Source organism: Neofelis nebulosa, chromosome 10 (genome assembly GCF_028018385.1).
Source record: "Neofelis nebulosa isolate mNeoNeb1 chromosome 10, mNeoNeb1.pri, whole genome shotgun sequence".
NCBI lineage: Eukaryota > Metazoa > Chordata > Mammalia > Carnivora > Felidae > Neofelis > Neofelis nebulosa.
In genome coordinates, this window is record NC_080791.1 from 20,803,282 (window position 1) to 20,824,758 (window position 21,477).

Below are 21,477 nucleotides of genomic sequence, written 5' to 3' on the forward strand. Positions count from 1 at the left end.
ACAATTCCTTCCTTGGGGGCGCCTGGGTGGCGCAGTCGGTTAAGCGTCCGACTTCAGCCAGGTCACGATCTCGCGGTCCGTGAGTTCGAGCCCCGCGTCAGGCTCTGGGCTGATGGCTCGGAGCCTGGAGCCTGTTTCCAATTCTGTGTCTCCCTCTCTCTCTGCCCCTCCCCCGTTCATGCTCTGTCTCTCTCTGTCCCAAAAATAAATAACAATTCCTTCCTTGCTCTCTTTACTCTTATTGGGAATAATCTCTGTGTATCATATAAGGTAAAGATCCAATTTTACCTACTTTCCATGTGGATAACTATCTATTCAGAATATTTTTATGGCTTAATTCCTTATCATACTGAGTTGTAACATAATCTCCTACATATACCAAATATACATAAAAGTCAGTCTGTTTCTGATCTCCATAGCGTATTCCATTGGTCTATTTTTATATCCCTGCATGGCACAACGATCTTTTTTTTTTTTTTTTTTTTTAATTTTTTTCAACGTTTTTTTAAAATTTATTTTCGGGACAGAGAGACAGAGCATTAACGGGGGAGGGGCAGAGAGAGAGGGAGACACAGAATCGGAAACAGGCTCCAGGCTCCGAGCCATCAGCCCAGAGCCTGACGCCGGGCTCGAACTCACGGAGTGCGAGATCGTGACCTGGCTGAAGTCGGACGCTTAACCGACTGCGCCACCCAGGCGCCCCAACAACGATCTTAATTACTATGTAGAGAAAGAAAGTGTTGATGTTCAATATGCCCAAGTCCTTATTCTTGTTCAAAATTATCTTGACTTGTTCTTGGTCTTTGGTCTTCACATAAATAGCAAGATTAGCTTGTATAGTTCCAGAAAAATCCTACTTATGATTCGATTCAGAATCATATTAATTTATTAACTAATTTGGGGATATTTAACAATGCTAATAATAGTTTTTCATCCAATGCCAAAATGTGATACTATTTATATAGGTCTTCTTTCACGTCCTTCAATAATGTTTTGTGATTTATTTTTTCCAGACAGATCTTTTTGTTAAGGTTGATTCATAGGTAACCTGCAGTTTTATGCTTTTCTGAATTGAAATATTTTATAACATTTTCTAGGTGCCTATTACTGGTGTAAAGTTGTTGATGTTTTGTCTCTAGAAACTTTACTGAATTCTTATTTTAGTACTTATAATTTTACCTGTATGCTCTCTTAGGTTATCCTTGGAGGAAAACATATTGTCCAAAGAAAAGATGTTCACTTCATTCCAATACTTACATCACTTACCTCTTTTGTGTTGCCTTATTCATTGGCTCAGAGCTCCAAGATAAGGTTGAATGGGAAAAAAGATAGTAAGCATCTTTTCTATGTTCTTTATTTTAATAAGAATGCCTCCATAATCCTAATAGTCGATATTATATGCACTGTAGAATTTGTCATATTTGCCTCATCAAATTAAAGGACTTCTTGGGGCACCTGGGTGGCTCGGTGGGTTAAGCATCTGACTTCGGCTCAGGTCATGATCTCATGGTTCGTGGGTTCAAGCCCTGTGCCAGGCTCTGTGCTGACAGCTCAGAGCCTGGAGCCTGCTTCAGATTCTGTGTCTTCCTCTCTCTCTGCCCCTCCCCCGCTCATGCTCTGTCTCTCTCTGTCTCTCAAAAATGAGCAAGCATTAAAAAAATTAAAAAAAAAAAAGGACTTCTTCTATATCTAATTTGCAGAGTGAGTTTACCAAAAGTAAATGATTAATTTTATTGAAAATTTCTATGCGTCTATTGAGATCAGTTGATTTTTTTTCCTATTCCAATAATAGGATGTATCTTTTATATAAATTATAATTTGTGAAAGTTTTCTCTGTATTTTATTGTGAAATATTTTAAACATACAGAACAAAGTAGAAAGCAATGTGATAACCACTTATGTACCTGTTGCCTAACTTTTAAAAACTTTAACGCTGTGCCCCATTTGTTTTAGATTGTTTTAAATTAAATTTGCAGACTCATCTGATGTGCCTGTACAAATTTTACCACACCAACTTTCCTCTCTTGTTTCTCATTGTTAAACAGTTTGCACACCTGGGAAAATTCCCGTTTAGTCATGTTTCTCTTAATACATTGCTGAAATAAATTTTCTAATTATTTTAGAATTCTTGAATCTATGTAAGTAAAATTTGGCTATGATTTCTCTTCTCGTACTCTGTTTGCCCCCTTTATTTTATTTTCACGTGTTATTTTGTTTTGGTTTTGGAAGAAAGTTTGAGTAACCTTTTTTGACATATGACATGCATATATACAAGTTCGCAAATGGTAAGTGTATAGCTCTTTAAATGTTCACAAAGAGAACACACCTGTGTAATGAACACTCAAATAAAGAAACAGAATCTGAACAGCACTCTAGAAGTCTCCCTCATGCCATTTGAATATAATATTTCATATTATTGTTGTAAATTTTTATTATGAATATATTATATGTATTTAAAGTTTATTTATTTATTTTGAGAGACAGCATGCTAGAGCATGAGCAGAGAAGTGGCAGAGAGAGAAGAGAAAGAATCCCAAGCAGGTTCCACGATGTCAGCACAGAGCCCAATGTGGGGCCCAGACTCATGAACCGTGAGATCATGACCTGAGCTGAAATCAACAGTCAGATGCTTAACCAACTGAGCCACCCAGGTGCCCCTCGTGGTAGTGTTTTTCCTTTTTAATGCTTATTCATTTTTGAGAGACAGAGAGAGCACGAGTGGGGGGAGGGGCAGAGAGAGAGGGAGACTCAGAATCTGGAGCAGGATCCAGGCTCTGAGCTGTCAGCACAGAGCCTGATGCAGGGCTCAAACTCATGAGATCATGAGATAATGACCTGAGCCGAAGTCAGATGCTTAGCTGACTCAGCCACCCAGGCGCCCCTGCCCCTCATTGTAGTTTTGATTTGTATATCGCTAATGATAAGTGATGATGAACATCTGTCCATGTGTCTGCTGGCTGTCGGTACGTCTTCTTTGGAGAAATGTCTGTTCATGTCTTCTGCCCATTTTCTAATAGGATTATTTGTTTTTGGGGTGTTGAGTTTTATAAGTTCTTTATAGTTTTTGGATAGTAACCCTGTATCAGATATGTCATTTGCAAATATCTTCCTCCCATTCTATAGGTTGCCTTTAGTTTTGTTGATTATTTCCTTTGCTGTGCAGCAGTTTATTTATTTTGTCCCAATAGTTTATTTTTGCTTTTGTTTCCCTTGCCTCAGGAGACATATCTAGAGAGAAGTGGCTGAAGCCCATGTCAAAGAAGTTATTGCCTGTGTTCTCTTCTAGGATTTTTGTGGTCTCACATCTCACAGTTAGGTCTTTAACCCATTTTGAGTTTATTTTTGTGTGTGGTGTGGATAGATAGATAGAGATAGAAAGTGGTATAGTTTCATTCTTTTGCATCTTCCTGTCCAGTTTTCCCAGCACCATTTGCTGAAGAAACTTCTTCCTGTTAAATATTCTGTCCTGCTTTATCGAAGATTAATTTGATCATATAACTGTGGGTTTATTTCTGCATTTTTTATTCTGTTCTATTGATTGATGCTCCGTTTTGTGCCAGCACCACATTATTTTGATAACTACAGCTTTGTAACGTAACTTGAAGTCCCTAATTGTCATGCCTCCAGCTTTGCTTTTCTTTTTCAAGATTGCTTTGGCTAGTTGGGGTCTTTTGTGGTCCCATACAAATTTTAGGATTCTTTGTTCTAGTTCTGTGAAAAATTCTGTTAGTATTATGATAGGGATTGCATTAAATGTGTAGATTGCTTTGGGTAGTATAACATTTCAACAATATCTGTTCTTCCTATCCATAAGCATGTAATGTCTTTCCATCCTGGGTATCTTATTATTTTGGGTGCAAGTGTAAACAGGATTATTTTTTAAAAAATTTTTTTTTTTCAACATTTTTAATTTATTTTTGGGACAGAGAGAGACAGAGCATGAACGAGGGAGGGGCAGAGAGAGAGGGAGACACAGAATCGGAAACAGGCTCCAGGCTCCGAGCCATCAGCCCAGAGCCTGACGCGGGGCTCGAACTCACGGACCGCGAGATCGTGACCTGGCTGAAGTCGGACACTCAACCGACTGCGCCACCCAGGCGCCCAGGATTATTTTTTAAATTTCTCTTTCTGCTGCGTCATTATTGGTGTATAGAAATGAGGCAGATTTCTGCACAGTTGATTTTGTATCTTGAGACTTTACTGAATTCATTTGTTACAATAGTCAAGATATGGAAGCAGCCCAAGTGTCCACAGATTGAGTGGATAAAGAAGATGTATATACAATGCAATGTTATTCAACCACAAAAAAGAATGATATCTTGCCATTTGCTACGTCATGGATAGGGCTAGAAAGTATGCTAAGCCAACTAAGTCAGTCAGAGAAAGACAAATGCTATATGATTTCACCCATCTGTGGAGTTTAAGAAGTAAAACACACAAGCAAAGGGGGGGAAATAAGAAAGAGAAACAAATCAAGAAACAGGCTTTTAATTGTAAAGAGCAAACTTGATGGTTACCAGAGGGGATGTGGGTAGGCAGATGGGTAAAATAGGTGATGTGTATTAAAGAGTGCACCTGTTGTGATGAGCACTGGGTGATGTATGGAAGTGTTGAATTACTCCATTGTACAACTGAAACTAATATAATACTGTGTGTTAACTGACTGGAGTTAAAATAAAACCTTAAAAAATAAAAGCAATAAATATATAAGAGGGGAAACTAGCCTCATGAGATATCAAAACAGACTCTAAGCCTTTATATTTAGAAAGTGTGATACTGACTTGAACAGGTAAGAAGACTAGTGAAATAGAATAGAAATTCTAGAAATAGACCAAAGTACATGCAAAGGTTAATATATGATAAAGATAGAATCTCAAATAATTAGGGCAAATTTGGAATTTTTAATACATAGTGTTGGGACAACTAGTTATGTCTGTGGAAAAACATAAAATTGGATTTAAAATTAGACTTCATATCATTTATAAGGATAACTAAATGTAAGAAATAAAAATGTACAAGCATCAGATGAAAAGAGGTGATTTTTTCTTTAAGATGGATTTATGGAATATTTTTCAACTATAACTCAAAATTCATATGCAACAGAAGAATAGATTGACATATTTGACTCAATAAAAGCAAAAAAAAATTTTGCATTAGAAAGCACCATAAACAAAACAAAATATTTACAACATATATCACAGAAAAAGTGATAATCTCCCCAATATATAAAGAATTCTTAAAATTTGGAAAAAAATGTTCAAAACATAGAAGAAAAGTGGGAAAACATATGAAAAAAAATTCACAAAGACATTCCAAAATAGTTCCTGATGTTCAATCTTACTAATGATAGAGGAAATGAAAATTAAAACCATAATGAAATACCATTTTACATATATCATTAAGATAAAAAAATTATTTTTCAAAATTAGATACAACCCTAGGAAACACTTTTGGTCAATTTTATAAAAAGCATCAAAAAGTAATTTTCCAGGGGGCCTGGGTGACTCAATCGGTTAAGCATCCAACTTCGGCTCAGGTCATGATCTCACAGTTTGTGAGTTCGAGTCCTGTGACGGGCTCTGTGCTGACAGCCCAGAGCCTGGAGTCTGCTTTGGATTCTGTGTCCTTCTCTGTGCCCCTACCCTGCTTGCACTCTGTCTCTCTCTCTCTAAAAAATAAGTAAGCATTAAAAAAAAACAAGTAATTTTCCAGAATCCAGGAAAACTTGAGATAGTCCCCAATTCATTAGATGTTATCTGGATATCAAGACCTACCAAGACAGCATGAAATGTAGTCTTTAGACTGATTTCACCACTGGATACATATGTAAAAGTCCTAACATTAATGCCAACAAACAAAAACAAAGCACCTTAAAATTTCACCCAGAAATTTTAGAATCTATTTATACTAAAAACTGTACATAAATTCATTTCATGTAAACTGATCCAATTATAAATATTGATAACCTCAATAAAATAAAGCAATCATCAAAAAAATTTCAGGGGCGCCTGGGTGGCTCAGTCAGTAAAGCATCTGACTTCAACTCAGGTCATGATCTTGGGGCTTGTGAGTTCAAGCCCCACATCAGGCTCTGTGCTGACAGCTCAGAGCCTGGAGCCTGCTTCTGATTCTGTCTCCCTCTCTCTCTATTCCTCCCCTGTTCACGCTCTGTTTCTCCCTCTCTCTCAAAAATAAATAAACGTTAAAAATATTTTAAAACATTTCAAAATGTTTAGTAATCTAGTAATAAAGTGATCTTCCCTCACAAGGAAAAATAAAAACCATAGGTATTAAAATAAGCGAAAGAAGACAAAGCTTTTTGCTCTCACCATTACCTAATATCTTTCTGGATTTATCGCTAAATTCAAATCAGTGAAATATACATAAATGTATTAGTTTAAAAACAAGTAAAGCTAGGATATACTGGTATGAGAATTGATAAGACTTTTCAATGAAATAAAATCAAATGTTGAAACAAATCTTGATACATATAAAAAAACTTAGTGTATGACAAAAAGTATATCACAAACCAATAGCAAAGGTATAAGTTACATAAAAAATAGAGTTTGGAAATTTAGCTTCTTAGAAAAACATTAATGCTTCACTTAAACTTCCAGACTCTCTATAGATTTAAATGGAAAATAAATAAAGGAACAAAACTGAATAAAATCTAGGTAATCTAGGATGCATATTAACTGGGAAAGGCCTTTCTAAACATAAAAAACAAATTATGAAATAATATTTAAAGCACAAAAAAGTGGGGGCACCTGGGTGGCCCAGTGGGTTAAGCATCTGACTATTTTGGCTCAGGTCACAATCTCATGGTTCATGAGATTGAGCCCTGCATGGAACTCTGTGCTGACAGCACAGAGTCTGCTTGGAATTCTCTCTCTCCTTCTCTCTCTGTCCCTCTCCTGGTTGCACGTGCTGTCTCTCTCAAAATAAATAAATAAACATTTAAAAAAAAATTTAAAACACGGGGTCTTGACCATTGAATAGTCAAGAATGTAATAGTTTATATAAATTATAAACACATATATTTAAATATATACATGCCTAGTTACATATAAATATTCATGCACATGAATATGTAAATGTGTGTTTATTTATATGTAAATACAGCTTCTCTTCTTAAAATAGCACAAAAATAAGAAAAAGTATACAAAAACAACGCATGGGAAGTCTGGGAAAGGAACAGAAAAAATACTAATATCAATATGAAAGTCTTGGAAGAATTTTGAAATGACAAAAGAAATACTACCCTCAATAATAATTTAAAAATATATTAAAATTATATTTTTAGAAATTCTATTGAATATGATGTAAAAATTGATAATATCTCTTAGTGGCAAGAAAGTGATGAGCTTGAGTATCTCACATAACTGAATTGAAATAAATTTTCTGGAAATCAATATACAACAAGCATTCAGTGGACTTTGCATATCTCTGAAGAATATGTTCTAAGTTGTCTACAAATTTGAGGATTTTGTGCAGTATATAATTTTCCTCATGAATATGCATAAATATTATCAAATATACAAATGGTCTTTTAAATCTTTAACAAGAATAATTGTGCAAAAACTAGTTGGTAGAGGATAATAAAGTCTGATTAAGGTATTGGTTCAAGGTAGTTGAACTCTTTCTTTTTCAGTGAACTTTGTCATTGGTTTATTTTTTTGCATTTAAATCTTTGATCTGTATAGTAATTTGGCATGGCTGTAAAATAAGATGCAAGAGAAAGATGGGAAAAGAGAATTTGCAAACAAATAATTACAAATTTAATCTTTGAATTACGGGGCTGTGATGTGATACAGAAACATCTCCAAACTAGAGGGAGAACAGTTAATTTATCCTACAGGGATGGCTTACTAAAGTCATTGCCCTTCCCATGGTCTGGTCCTTTATGTGGTCCCCTGTGACTTTTGGCTTGGGAGAGCACCTGGCAGGTTTGCTTACCTAACGCCTGGTATTTTGTGTCTTGCTCTGTCAATAATCCCTTTGCACTAAAACTAGCAACTTCTGTTCCCCAAAGCCCTCTCAAAGGCCTAATCTTGGCAGTATTAAACATTTTGGCCTGAATTTATATATCGATGATTGGGACATCTTAAGTGGGAAGTTCCAGGTAAGTGAGCCACAGCTATTTCATGTATTTCTTGGGCTTTTTCTCATTCTTTAGGGATATTCAAGCCTGAAATTATCCATTGGAGAAACACGGAACAGAATTTAGTCGTTGAGAACTTAGCAAGTCATTTTATTTCTCTGTCCCTCAAGTCTAACCGAATGACCTTGTATTAAAATCTAAGACCATTTTCTTGCTATGGTCTCCCCACTTTTAGGAGGAAGAATAAGATTTATGATTAGACTAAGTAGTTCCTTTTTGTTGTTGTTGTTGTTGTAGTTTATTGATTTTGAGACAGAGAAAACATGAGCTGGGGAGGGGCAGAGAGAGAGGGAGGGAGAGAGAGAATCCCAAATAAGCTCCACACTGTGAGCACGGAACTGGATGTGGGGCTGGAACCCATGAACCGTGGGATCATGACCTGAGGCAAGCTGTAGTCAGACGCTTAACCGACTGAGCCATCCAGGAGTTCCTTTTTAATCAGCAACACATGTTGACTTAAATAGAGTAACTGAACAAAAAGTTTACGCATTCGTGATTCTCTTAGCCAGGGAAAATTCACAAGCTTTAAGTCATTACTTAATTTGAATGTTCAGGGGTGTCTGGGTGGCTCAGTTGGTTAAGCATTGGACTCTTGATTTAGGCTCAGGTCATGATCTCACAGTTTGTGTGTTTGAGCCCCACATCAGGCTCTGTGCTGGCTTCATGGAGCCTGCCTGTGATCCTCTCTTCCTCTCTCTCTCTGCCCCTCCCCTGCTTGTGCTCTCTCTCTCTTTCAAAGTAAATAAATAAACTTAAAAAAAAAATAAATTGAATGTTCAAATGCCACAGCTGGGCAGTAATAAGCCTACGTTTGATTCCCCCATCCCCCTGCTCATAAACTCTAAAACAGGAACTCTTTAACCTGACATTTACCTTATCCAATATTATCTCTTATCACTATTTCTATTTTAAGTTAGACATTTTCACTTTACTCAGACATTCCTTCCACTGTCACGTCTCTACATATTTTCTTCATCTGTCCCTTTACCTCTGAAGTGCATCATTTCTGTTCTACCCTATTTCGGTCACTTAAAAATCCTTTCCGAATTTCAAGACCTAGCTACCATTTACTTACATGCAAGATAGTGCTATCTAGCAGTCTTCCACTAGGCTTTGGGCTAAAAGCTTTCTGTATGTTATCTGACTTCACACTTAACCCGATCCTACAGGGTAAGTGTTATGATGTTTATTTTACACTATAGAAAAGTACAAGGAGCATCATTGCTCCCATTATACAGATTAGACTCAGAACAAGAGACTTTGCCCAGGTGTTCACAGTTAATGGGCACCAAAGCAAGGGTCATTACAGATGGTGCTGGATACCTGCTATCTCCTCTGTCAAAAGTTGATGGTATAGTGTTGGCAAATGTTAGTTACTGAGCACCTGCCAAGATCCCAAAATGAATGAAACATACTCCTGTCCTTGAGGAGTCACAGTTCTTTGGTCCTCCAAGGAGAAGGGATATTTTCCTCCCAATAAGGCTAGATCTATAATCTTTTGGAGACATTTATCACATTTGAAATTTATTCTTTGTTTTAAAACATTTTTTTATTTTTTAAATAAATTCTACACAACACGTGGGGCTCAAACTTATGACTCTGAGATCAAGAGTCACATGCTGTATTGACTGAGCCAGCGAGGTGCCCCAAATTTATTCTTAATTTATATCTTATTTTTAATTCACAAAGTGGTTATTTCCTTGTCTTTCCATCTAAAATAATATACATAACTTGCACACTATAATAAACAACTGAACCATTACGTTTTAGTTGCTGGCTCTCTCTGCTTCAAACAAAACATTCTGAGAACAAATCATCACCGAATTGGATGGAATAGAAAATTCTCACATGTATGTATAGAATTGTACCTAACAATGTGTGTTGAAGAAAAGCCTCCCGTGCCAGTTAAAAATCTGAAATCTACCTTGACATTTCTAGTTATAAAATTTATTACAGTGAAGATCCCATAGAATCTAAGGAAAGGTTTCAGATATGATGAATTAGAGTAAAATCTTCTCCATCCTGTCCTATATGTAATAGTAAATCTGCTTAAAATCAGTTTGGGGGAAAAAAATCTTACCTTATTTAGGACATTAATCATATCTTGTTTATGTAGATACCATACTTATGATGCCTCAGTGAGGCAAACTGAGTATACTTTTTACCATTTTCATTGTACTGACAAGAAAACTCAAGTTGAGAGAGGTTAAGAAACTTTCCCAAGATCACATACATATGTCAGCAAGACAGAACTAGGAGCTAGGCTCTCTGATACAGTTTGCACAGGAATACGGGCTTTTGTCAGACTCTTTATAGGACCTTGGATTCAAACTAGTGTATTCTCCGTTGGTCCAGGCAGAACGTCTCTAATGGTTCAAGATTTTGTGGCTGATCTTACAAAGTGTTTTGTATCAGGAACAAGACTTTTTGCAGTCATTGCTTACAATTTCCTAAATAACTATTTGGTGTCAGGGAGATATTGATAGGGAATTTGAAAGCAGCACCATATCATTGTAATACAATTAGCCTTGAAGGTTATTGCTCGATTTTCATACATGTCGTTGATCAAGTTCATTTTGAGGTCAAACTAGGGCTTTATCCTTTTTCTTTCTTTCTTTCTTTCTTTCTTTCTTTCTTTCTTTCTTTCTTTCTTTCTCTTTGTTTTGCCTTTTTTCTTTTAAGAGACAGAGTATGTGAGAGGTAGAGGGAGAGAGAGAATCTTAAGCAGACTCTGCCCAGTGCAGAGCAGACAGGTGGCTCCTATCTCACAACTCTGAGTTCATGACCTGAGCCAAAAGGTCATGACCTGAGCCAAAGGTTATTATTTTAGATGTTTAACTGACTGGGCCACTCAGGCACCTCACCTTTCTTTGTTTTAACAGTGTTGTTCAGTGGAGGTCCTGGGTGGCTCAGTCAGTTGAGCGTCCGACTTCGGCTCAGGTCATGATCTCACGGTTCGGTTCGTGAGTTCGAGCCCTGCGTCGGGCTCTGTGCTGACAGCTTGGGGCCTGGAGCCTGCTTCAGATTCTGTGTCTCCCTCCCTCTCTGCTCCTCCCCTGCTCACACTCTGTCTCTCTCTCAAAAATAAAGATTAAAAAAAAATCTTTTTTAAGTGCTGTTCAGTAGAACTTTCTGTGACGATAGAACCATTCTGTATCTGTACTGTTCAGTATGGTGGCCCCTAGCCACATGGAGCTATTGACAGTGCTTGAAATGTGTCTAGTGCATCTTAAAAACTGATCTTTCAATTTAGTTTTAATGAATTTAATTTTAAATTGTCACATGCGGCCAAGGGCTCCTGTATCGGGCAGCACATATTTAGAAGATTATCCTCATTGGAGCTGAACTGTTTCAGAAAGGTGGGGATTTGAGTAGATAGTAAAAAGCCTCCCAACAAATTTTTTTTCTAGTTTTCCCCTATATCCTCCATTTTCTGGTGTTTCATTTTACTTTTTTTATTATAACATTTCCTTTAACTTTTCTTCAGGTGTTATTGAAATACATTTACTACAAATCATATAATAGCACAGTTTTCTATAAAGTAGGCACTCGGTTGGATACAGTATTGTCTTTAGACTCAGGCCATAGGGACTCTTGCCCAGACCACTTATCTTCACAGGGACAAGGCATCAGAGGGACCACGGTAAAGTGCCTGTGAGTAAATCCTAGAATCCACTATTCTTCCAAGAAGTCTTGGTTCCTCTTATTAGAGACTGCATTAGAAACCAAGGTCCGAGTGCTATGTGTTTTTACTACTGGGACCGAGCAAGGGAATATAAGAGTGTTTACTCATCCGTGTAGGTACACATGTCTATAAATATTTCAATATGTAACCATCTGTATCTTTATTAAGATAAACACGAGATCCTACTGGTGACTCCAACTCTACTCCATTACAACATGGGTCATTCTAGCCTTTTTTTTCTTGTTTACACTTTCCCAACAGTGAGAAACCTGACACTTTACCATAGCCATTCACTTAATTGTTCAATTCCTGTATACATGTAGAGTGGGGCCAGAATTGTTATCCTATAGCTCCAGGGAAAACTACTTTATAACCTACAGTGCAATGCCTTTGTATAGTTACCTGCTTTTTCGTCTTACTGACTGAACTCATTTCCAAAATTACTTAGGTCAGTTCCCTTGTCCCTCCCCCTCCTCAGCGAGGTTGTTTCATACATTTGTAATACAATTAGATTGTTTTGTAACATTGTGCATTTCATCCTGGGATCTCATGACCTGTTAAACGATTTTTTTTTGGAATGTTTATTTATATTTGAGAGACTGCAAGCAGGGGAGGGGCAGAGAGAGGGCGACAGAGGATCAAAGTGGGCTCTGTGCTGACAGCAGAGAGCCTGATGTGTGGGGCTTGAACTCATGAACTGTGTGATCATGACCAGAACCAAAGCCGGCTCAACCAGGTGCCTCTCCCCTACAGTGATTTAAAAAAAACATTTGCATACATTAAAAAATATTCACATACATTAAGGTTCAATTTTTGTAATGTGAAAGTCTATGGGTTTTAACAAATGCAGAGTGTCCTGTATGAAACAGTGGTTTCACCGCCCTAAATACCCACCTTGTGTTTTACCTATTGAACATTCTTTTTCCATAAACGTGACAACCACTGAGCATTTTATCATCTCTATTTACATTTCTACCTTTTCCAGAATATTATATAATTGGAATCATATTCTCTGGCTTTTTCAGACTAACTTTTTTCACTTAATAATATGCATTTAAGATTCATCCATGTTTTTTGTTTGTGTTTCATTTTTGTGTGTGTGGTTTGACAGCTCATTTCATTTTATCACTGAATAATATTCCATCATACAGATGTGCCCCTGTGTGTTTATCTATTCATCTATTGAAGGACATCTCGTTTGCTTCCAGATTTTGGTGATGATGAATACATCTGCTATAGACATTTACACAAAGGTTTTTGTGTGGGCGTAAGTTTTCTAACCAGTTTGATAAATACCTAAGAGTGCGACCCTTGAATTGAATGGCAAGACAATGTTTGGTTTGGGAAGAAAATGCCAAACCGTCTTCCAAAGTAGCTGTATCCTTTTTGCATTCCCACCAGCAATGAATGAGAGTTCCTGTGGCTGTCATAACCAGCAACTGATATTGTCAGCTTAAAAAAAAAAATTGTAGTCATTTTAACAGGTGTATTAGGTGTATTTTTTCATTGCTGTTTTAGTTTGTAATTTCCTAATGACAAATGATGTTTAGCATCTTTTAATATGCTTATTTGCCATCCAGAGATCTTCTTTGGTGAGATATCTGTTCAGATCTTTTACTCATGTAATTGGATTGTTTGCTTTCTTGCTGTTGAGGTGTGAGGTCTTTGTATATGTTGGGTTGGAATCTTTTACCAGATATATTTTGCAAATATTTTATCCCAGTTGGAGCTTACCTTTTGATTTTCTTCATAGTGTCTTTTGCAGAACAGAGCCTTTAATTGTTTTTAATTTTGTATTAAAAATTTTTTTTTCATGTTTGTTTGTTTGTTTATTTATTTATTTATTTATTTAGAGAAAGAAAGAGGGACAGCATGAGCAAGGGAGGGGCAGAGAGAGAGGGAAAGAAAGAATCCTAAGCAGGCTCCATACTGTTGGTGCTGAGCCTGACGGGGGACTCGATCTCACAAACCTTGAGATCATGACCTGAGCCAAAATCAAGAGTCAGATGCTTAACCAACTGAGCCACCCATGTGCCCCAGAAGTCTTTAATTTTAAGAAAGTCCAGTTTATAATTTTTTTCTTTTCTGGATTATGCTTTTGCTGTTGCATATAAAAACTGATCACCACACCCAAAATTATATAAACTTTCTCCTATTTTTTGTAGAAATATTATAGCTTGAATTTTACATTTAGGTCTAGGTTTCATTTTGAGTTAATTTTCATGAATGGTATAAAATCTATGTACAATTTCTTTTTTGTATACGGATGTCCAATGGTTCCAGCACATTTGTGGAAGAGACAATCTTTTCCCCATTGAATTTCCTTTGCTTCTTTGGCAAATATCAGTTGTTCATATTTGTGCATGTTTGTTTTTTTTTTCTTTCTGGACTGTATATTATATTCCATTGGTCTATGTTTCTATTTTTCTGTATTTAGTATCATGCTGCTTTGATTATGGTAACTTTATAGCAAGTAATGAGATCACTTAGTGTGAGTCACCCAACATTGTTTGCCTTCACTATTGTGTTAGCTGTTTTGGTTTTTTGCTTTTTCATATAAATTTTAGAACCAGCTTACTGACATCTACAATATAGCTTGCTGGGATGTTGATTGAGATTTTGTTACATTTATAGGTCAGAGTGATGTGGGGCTGCTGAGTGAACAGTCAATAAAGAATGTTCCTGAGATATTTTTGGTGCAAAAAGATGTTTTGATTAAACTACAGGGGCAGGACTCGTGGGCAGAAAAAGCTGCACTGTGATCTTGGGCAGTGATTGTTTATATACTTTTAAGTTGAGGGGTGGTAGAGATAAAGGAAGTCTCTAAAGAGATTTTCCTATATTAAAGAACACTTACAGGATCCTGGAGGTCTGGCTCTCATTAAGCTAAGGTGGCCTTTTGCCTCTAGCAAATCATTAAGGTAGCTAGTGAGTTCCTTGAGAAATAGCCGGTCTCTGCCTCAGGTATTTATCAGTGGGCTGCAAGTTGTAAGGAAATTTAATTGTGTCTACATTTCCTTTGCCTTTGTTCTCCAGATCAAGAGTCTTCTCATTTCCTCTCTCCCTGACTGGATTGAATTTTGTACCCTCCCCACATTCATATGTTAAAGTTCTGCCCCTAGTGTCTCAGAATGTGACTCTATTTTACGACAGCTCCTTTACAGTGGTAATTGAGCTAAAATGAGGTCCTTAGAATTGGCGTTAATGCAATGTAACTGGTGTCCTTACAAAAGGGAATATTTGAAGTCACACGCCATGTGAAGATGAAGGCACAGATGTAGGTGATGCTTTTAGAAGCTAAGGAATGCCAAGCATTGCCAGCAAACCACCAGAAGGGGAGCCAGAAACAAGAAACAGATTCACTAGCAGCTCCCAGAAAGAACCAGTTCTGACAACAACTTGAGCTTGAACCTTTACCCTCCAGAACTGGGACAATACATTTTTGCTGCTAGATCACTTAATTCGGGGTGCTTTGTTATGGCAGCCCTAGCAAACGAATGCACTCCCGTCCCTATGACATTGCTGTCATCCTTTCACTTACTCATAACTTATTTATTTATCCGTAACCTAATGAATTGTTATTTTTCTTTTAAGAATAAGAAAAAGTTAAAAAGTTATCTTCTCTTCATTTATTCTTTCTCTGACACTCTTCCTTGCTTTATGTCTGTGAGGAGTAAGCCCTCTGACCCGGATAAAGAAGGGACACAGAGCCTGGGAGCGCAGTGAAGTCAGGCTGTAGTCAAGGTTCTGGCAAAAGCGGGTGTCTGGTGGACAGGCACACTCAGGGTGGTTACGGCAGACAATTTATCTCCTAGCGTGCAAATCCCTCCCCCGATTCCTCATTGGCTGAATGCTACAGAGGCTACAGCCTTACCCAGAAGTAGCCGATGCTCACGTAAGGCCAAAAATATTCTGATTGGATCAAACGAACATTTCCGGGGGTGAGGTAGAGGCTTCCAGTCCCTCCTTTGTTCTTTGGCGCATGCTCATTGCAAAGCTTGGGATAATAAGCCTGAGAAACAGAGAGGGGAAGGAGAACCAGGAAGTGAAGTGTCCAAGGGCTTGGGACTCCATTGTGAGGAGCAGTTTCATATCTGTTTCCAATAGGCTGTAAACCTACTGTTAGCTAGGCAACACAGCTTTTCTTTGTTTGTTTGTTTTTTAAATTTTTAAAGGTTTATTTAGTTTTGAGAGAGAGTGTGTGTGCAAACTCGCACCTGCAGAAGAGGGGCAGAGGACGGGCAGAGAGGGGGAGACAGAGGTTCTAAACGGGCTTCACGCTGTGGGACAGCAGAGACCCCAATGTAGGGACTGAACTCAGGAACAGTGAGATCATGACCTGAGCTGAAGTTGGAAGCTTCAACGGACTGAACCACCCAGGCGCCCTTGGTATGTCTGAAAATGAATCATCTCCCTTACTTCTCACAATGTAATCCAAGTTTCTGATCTATATCATGTTCTTTCTCTCTATAATAACTCCTTTTTAACATTTCTTGCAGGGCAAGTCTGCTAATGACGAATTCTTTCAGCTGTTATTTGCCTGAGAAATTCTTTATTTCCCTTTAATGCTTAGAAAATAATTTTGCTGGATTTAGACTTCTAGACTGGTGTGTTTTTTTTGTTTTTTTTTTTTAAGTTTATTTATTTATTTGAGAGAGATGGACACAGCATGAGCAGGGTTGGGGCAGAGAGAGAATCTGAAGCAGGCTCTGTGCTCTCAGCACAGCCTCCCGGATGGGGTGGGGGTGGGGTTCGAAGTCAGGAACTGTGAGATCAGGACCTGAGCCAAAACCAAGAGTCGGATGCTTAGCCAACTGAACTACCCAAGCGCCCCTAGGCTGGTGTTCTTTTTCTCTCTTTCAACACTTGAAACGTATCAGTCCATTTATTTCCTGTTTTCTTGGTTTCAGACAAGACTTGCCTTGTAATTCTTATTTTTGTTCCTCTATTGTTGACAGTTTTTTTCCTCTAACTTCTTTCGAGATTTTTCTCCTTGTCTTTGGTTTTCTGTTGTTGAATATGACATACCTAGGTGTATATTATATATATTTCTTTATTTTTGGTATTCTGTTTGGTGTGCTTTGGCCTTCCTGGATCTGTGGTTTCATGTATATCATTATTTTCAGAACATTGTCAGTGATTATTATTTCAGGTACTTCTTTTACTTCATTCTGTTGTTCCTTCTGGTCTTCCGATTACATTATGTTGCATCTTTTAAAACTATCCCAGGGGCGCCTGGGTGGCTCAGCTCAGTTGGTTCAGCTTAGGACTCTTGGTTTTGGTTCAGGTCATGAACTCGAGGTTTTGTGAGTTACAACCCCACGTCGGTCTCTGTGCTCACAGCATGGAGTCTGCTTGGGATTTCCTCTCCTTTGTCCCTCCTTCACTCCCGCTGTCTCTGTCTCTCTCAAAATAAATAAATAAAAACTTAAAAAAAAAAACCAAACTATCCCCAAATTCTTGGAAGCTTTATTCTGTTTTTCTTTTCCGTTTCTAGCCTTTGCATTTCAGTTTGGGAATTTAAGCTTACTTATTCTTTCCTTGGCTGTGTCCAGCCTACTGAGGACCCCATCAAAGCATTCTTTATTTCTGTTACAGTGTTTTGGACTTCTAGTATTTCATTTTTACACGTTCATAAAGTTTCCATCGCTCTCCTTACAGTACCAATGCAAGTTGGTCACTTTCTCTGTGGGAGTCCTTAACACAGTAATGAAAGCTGTCTCAACTTCCTTGCTTGATAATCCTAACATCTGTATGATACAGGAGTTTAGTTCTCTTGTTTACTTTGTGTCTTCAGACTGTGTTTCTGCTTGCCTTTTAGCACGACTCGTGATGTTTTTGTTGAATAGCCCAACATAAAATAATAGGAACCGTCAGGTCACGGGAACTGAGGTGAAGAAACTTTAGCGTGAGAATTGTTGTGAATCTGCCTGGTAGTTGCCCTGGTTGGAGAAGGCAGAGGTTTCACGTTTATTCTGCCACCTCTTGCGTTGCCTTCAGGCATCCTTAAGTACTTGTCCTTAGAGTCTGTGTCTTGTGGTTGTTTCAGCTGTAACCCACTGTTTTCACGCTGGAGCCCTGCTGGTGTGGAGATAAGGTCCTTGAAGGAGAGAAGCTTTCTACAATCTTGTGATTAAACTTCAGTCTTCAGTCAGCCTGCCTCCCTACACTCACCCCCATAGGTGATATCACAAGGCTGTAGGGCGCTGAAGGGGGGAAAATGTCCTTCTCCCAGGTGGGATACGGCTCTAGCAAAGCTTTTCATCCTAGACAATAGGTACTTTACTTCTCCTCACACTCTTCCAGTGCTAGGAGAGTATCTTCCATCATTCTTCACTGTGGAGATCGAACTGTTGAAAGTGTAGGGTTTCCCTAAGATGGCAACCCCCAGGAGTTTCCCACCAGCATGCTAGTCCACACTCAGCCTCCAGCAATTTGTCAGAATTGCTACTTAAGTGCTCCTATCTGTGTATGACTCCAGTGTTCTGTGCCAGGTAAGCGGGTCTCCACTACGACTTCCTCTTGCTTCCCTTGGCCCTCCAGGGTGTGAGGTAGCGTTTTGCCCTGTAACCTCCAGTCTCTGATGGCTCCGAGAAAAGTCATTGCCTGTCACGCTGTTTAGCTTTTTCTTATTTCAAAGATGAAAGTCTCGACTTCCAAGTTCTTCCCACTGGAAACTGACTGGAAAGCCCAATGTTGTGTATTCGAAACATTTCCTTGAAATGAAGATGAAATAAGAGTGCCTGGGTGGCTCAGGTGGTTTAAGCGCCCAGCTCTTGACCTTGGCTCAGGTCATCTCACGGTTCATGGGATCAAGCCCCACATTGGGCTCTGAGCTGACAGGGCAGAGTCTGCTTGGGATTCTCTATCCCTCTCTCTCTCTCTCTTTCTCTGCCCCTCCCCTGTTCACTCTCTTTGTCTGTCTCTCTCTCAAAATAAATAAATAAAAATTTTAAATTAAGGTGGGGGGCGCCTGGGTGGCTCAGTCGGTTGAGCGTCTGACTTCAGCTCAGGTCATGATCTCGTGGTCCGTGAGTTTGAGCCCTGCGTCGGGCTCCGTGCTGACAGCTCAGAGCCTGGAGCTTGCCTCGGATTCTGTCTCCCCTCTCTCCGCCCCTCCCCCGCTCACGCTCTGTCTCTCTCTGTCTCAAAAATAAACATTAAAAAAATTAAAATAAAATAAAATTAAGATGAAATAAATACATAGAGATTAATAAAGAAAACCAGGGAAGCATGGGGTGAGCATGGCAAGTTCAAGGAACTTCAGGTAGCTCTGTATATATCATTGTGTATGTGTGAGGAGACTATGTATAAAATGATGAAGCTGGAGGGGTGGATAGGTGTCAGAAGGTGAAAGTTCCATGCAAAATGTGTCATAGGTCTTATTTTCGAAAATTTCTCAGTGTTTAATATAGTGCTTAGTAAATAGAAGATGCTTAGTACATGTTTATCAAGTAAAGAAAGAACAAAGGCAGGAAAATATAATTGAAAAGTCATAATTAAAATTAAGGGCAGAATGACACGTCACACTTCCATTGAAGAGTATGAAGACATTAATTCTAGAAGTCTAACCAATAGCCAGCTTGTAAACATACTTAAATATATAAAACACCCTTTTTATTTTTAAGGGTTTCAAACGTTGAGGCAGCTTTGCACGTAGATAGTGACTTTTTACCTTCAGATACTATTTGTGGCCTTCTCTTGCTGCTTCTCATATGAAAAAGCAATTATTCTTTGGATGATGTCTCTGAAATTAACACTGACACACACATTTTTGGGGGGCAGTTCAGTATTCTAGTTGCTTTTCCCTGTGTTTCCCCGGGGACTATAGTTTCTCTGGGTTTCCCAGAGCCACTGGACAGGAAGCTTCTTCTGCCACATGTTTTCTTATCTAACTTTAAGAAGACAGCAGTTCACGACCTTTATAGGTCTAAATATTTGGCCTGTGGGAATTTTTCGGGTTTTCTAAATAAAGGCTATCTATAGCTATGAGATATTAGACTGCAGGAGAGTGTGCAGGTATTTTGGCTAATTGACATCATGGATGAGGGGAGTGAGACAGAATTTTGGAAGATCGTTCCTGTTTTAGACCACTAGGTACTGGGAGAAGTGACATTTACTTCCGGGGTTGCAGTTTTTTCTCTGTGTATCACTTCTCAAGTTTTGAGGGCTGATTATTTTTGATTTTCATGAACTATAAATAGTAGCAGTGTTACCCTGAGTTTTACGCTCCTGTGCTTGATTATACCAATATGGGATGTTCCAATGCGTGGTTTCCTATAGAACTTCTTAGGATAGTCGTCTTATAGTAAATGAGACAGGGGAGGATTCCCTAGAGAGGGCAGAGGAAATTATCGCAGAGAAGCTGGTGGATCCCATGACGTGTACGTGCATTTTCTTCAGCAGGTTCGCTTACCAGGTTATACCGAGCAGATGAATCCAGCAAATCATTCCCAGGTGACAGGCTTTGTCCTCCTGGGGCTCTCTCAGGTATGGGGGCTTCGGTTCCTCTTCTTTATTATCTTCTCTGCTGTGTATCTTATGACCGTAGCTGGAAATCTCCTTATTGTGGCCATAGTGACCTGTGACTCACGCCTCCACACAACCATGTACTTTCTCTTAGGCAACCTTTCTTTCCTAGACCTTTGCTACTCTTCCATCACAGCACCTAGGATGCTGTTTGACTTGCTCTCAGACAACCCCATCATTTCCTTCGGCAGCTGCCTGACTCAGCTCTTCTTCTTCCACTTCATTGGAGGCATCAAGATCTTCCTGCTGACGGTGATGGCATATGACCGCTATGTTGCCATCTCCCAGCCATTGCGCTACATGCTTGTGATGAACCGGGCAGTCTGTGGGCTCCTCATGGTAGCCTCCTGGGTGGGGGGCTTCATCCACTCCATTGTGCAGATTGGACTGACTATCCAGCTGCCATTCTGTGGGCCTGACAAGCTGGACAACTTTTACTGTGACGTGCCTCAGCTGATCAAATTAGCCTGCACGGATACCTTTGTCTTAGAGCTTCTGATGGTGTCTAACAATGGCCTGGTGACTTTGATGTGTTTTCTGGTGCTCCTGGGATCCTACACGGCACTGCTAGTCATGCTCCGAGGCCACTCATGGGAGGGCCGGAGCAAAGCCCTATCCACTTGTGCCTCTCACATTGCTGTGGTGACCTTAATTTTTGTGCCTTGTGTCTACATCTATGCGAGGCCATTTCGGACATTCCCTATGGACAAGGCGGTCTCTGTTCTGTACACAATGGTCACTCCCATGCTGAATCCTGCCATCTATACCCTGAGAAACAAGGAAGTGGTCGTGGCCATGAGGAAACTGTGGAGGAGGCAGAAAGACCTTCTGGGCCCCCTGGAGCACTGACTCCCCCCCCCCCCCCCCCCCCCGCCCCGCCAGATTAGCAGAAGCAGAAACCTGAGAATCTGAGAGCGGTTTCTTTGGGGCAGCCTGCTGAAGAAGACCTACAGAGTAGCTAAAACCACTTGTCTACTCTGTTACTTATCTGGACTACTGCTTACTTCTGCACTGTTCTCAACCTCAGTCAAGTTCTGGTGACCTGAACTTTCAACACAGCTAGAAAATGGAATGAGTACCCTAGAACTTCTCCCAAGTGCCT

General features: G+C 39.1%; 1 protein-coding gene across 1 annotated transcript; it reads left to right on the forward strand.

Moving 5' to 3' along the window:
- The first annotated feature begins 20,230 nt into the window (after positions 1-20,230).
- Positions 20,231-21,224, forward strand: LOC131488499 (olfactory receptor 4D5). The gene has a single exon (XM_058690378.1). The coding sequence runs from the start codon at positions 20,280-20,282 to the stop codon at positions 21,222-21,224; it is 945 nt and encodes a 314-aa protein (XP_058546361.1). The 5' UTR covers positions 20,231-20,279.
- Positions 21,225-21,477: the final 253 nt, after the last annotated feature.

Coding starts and splice junctions, on each gene's coding strand:
- LOC131488499 (XM_058690378.1), top strand. CDS start 20,280: ATGAATCCAGCAAATCATTCCCAGGTGACAGGCTTTGTCCTCCTGGGG.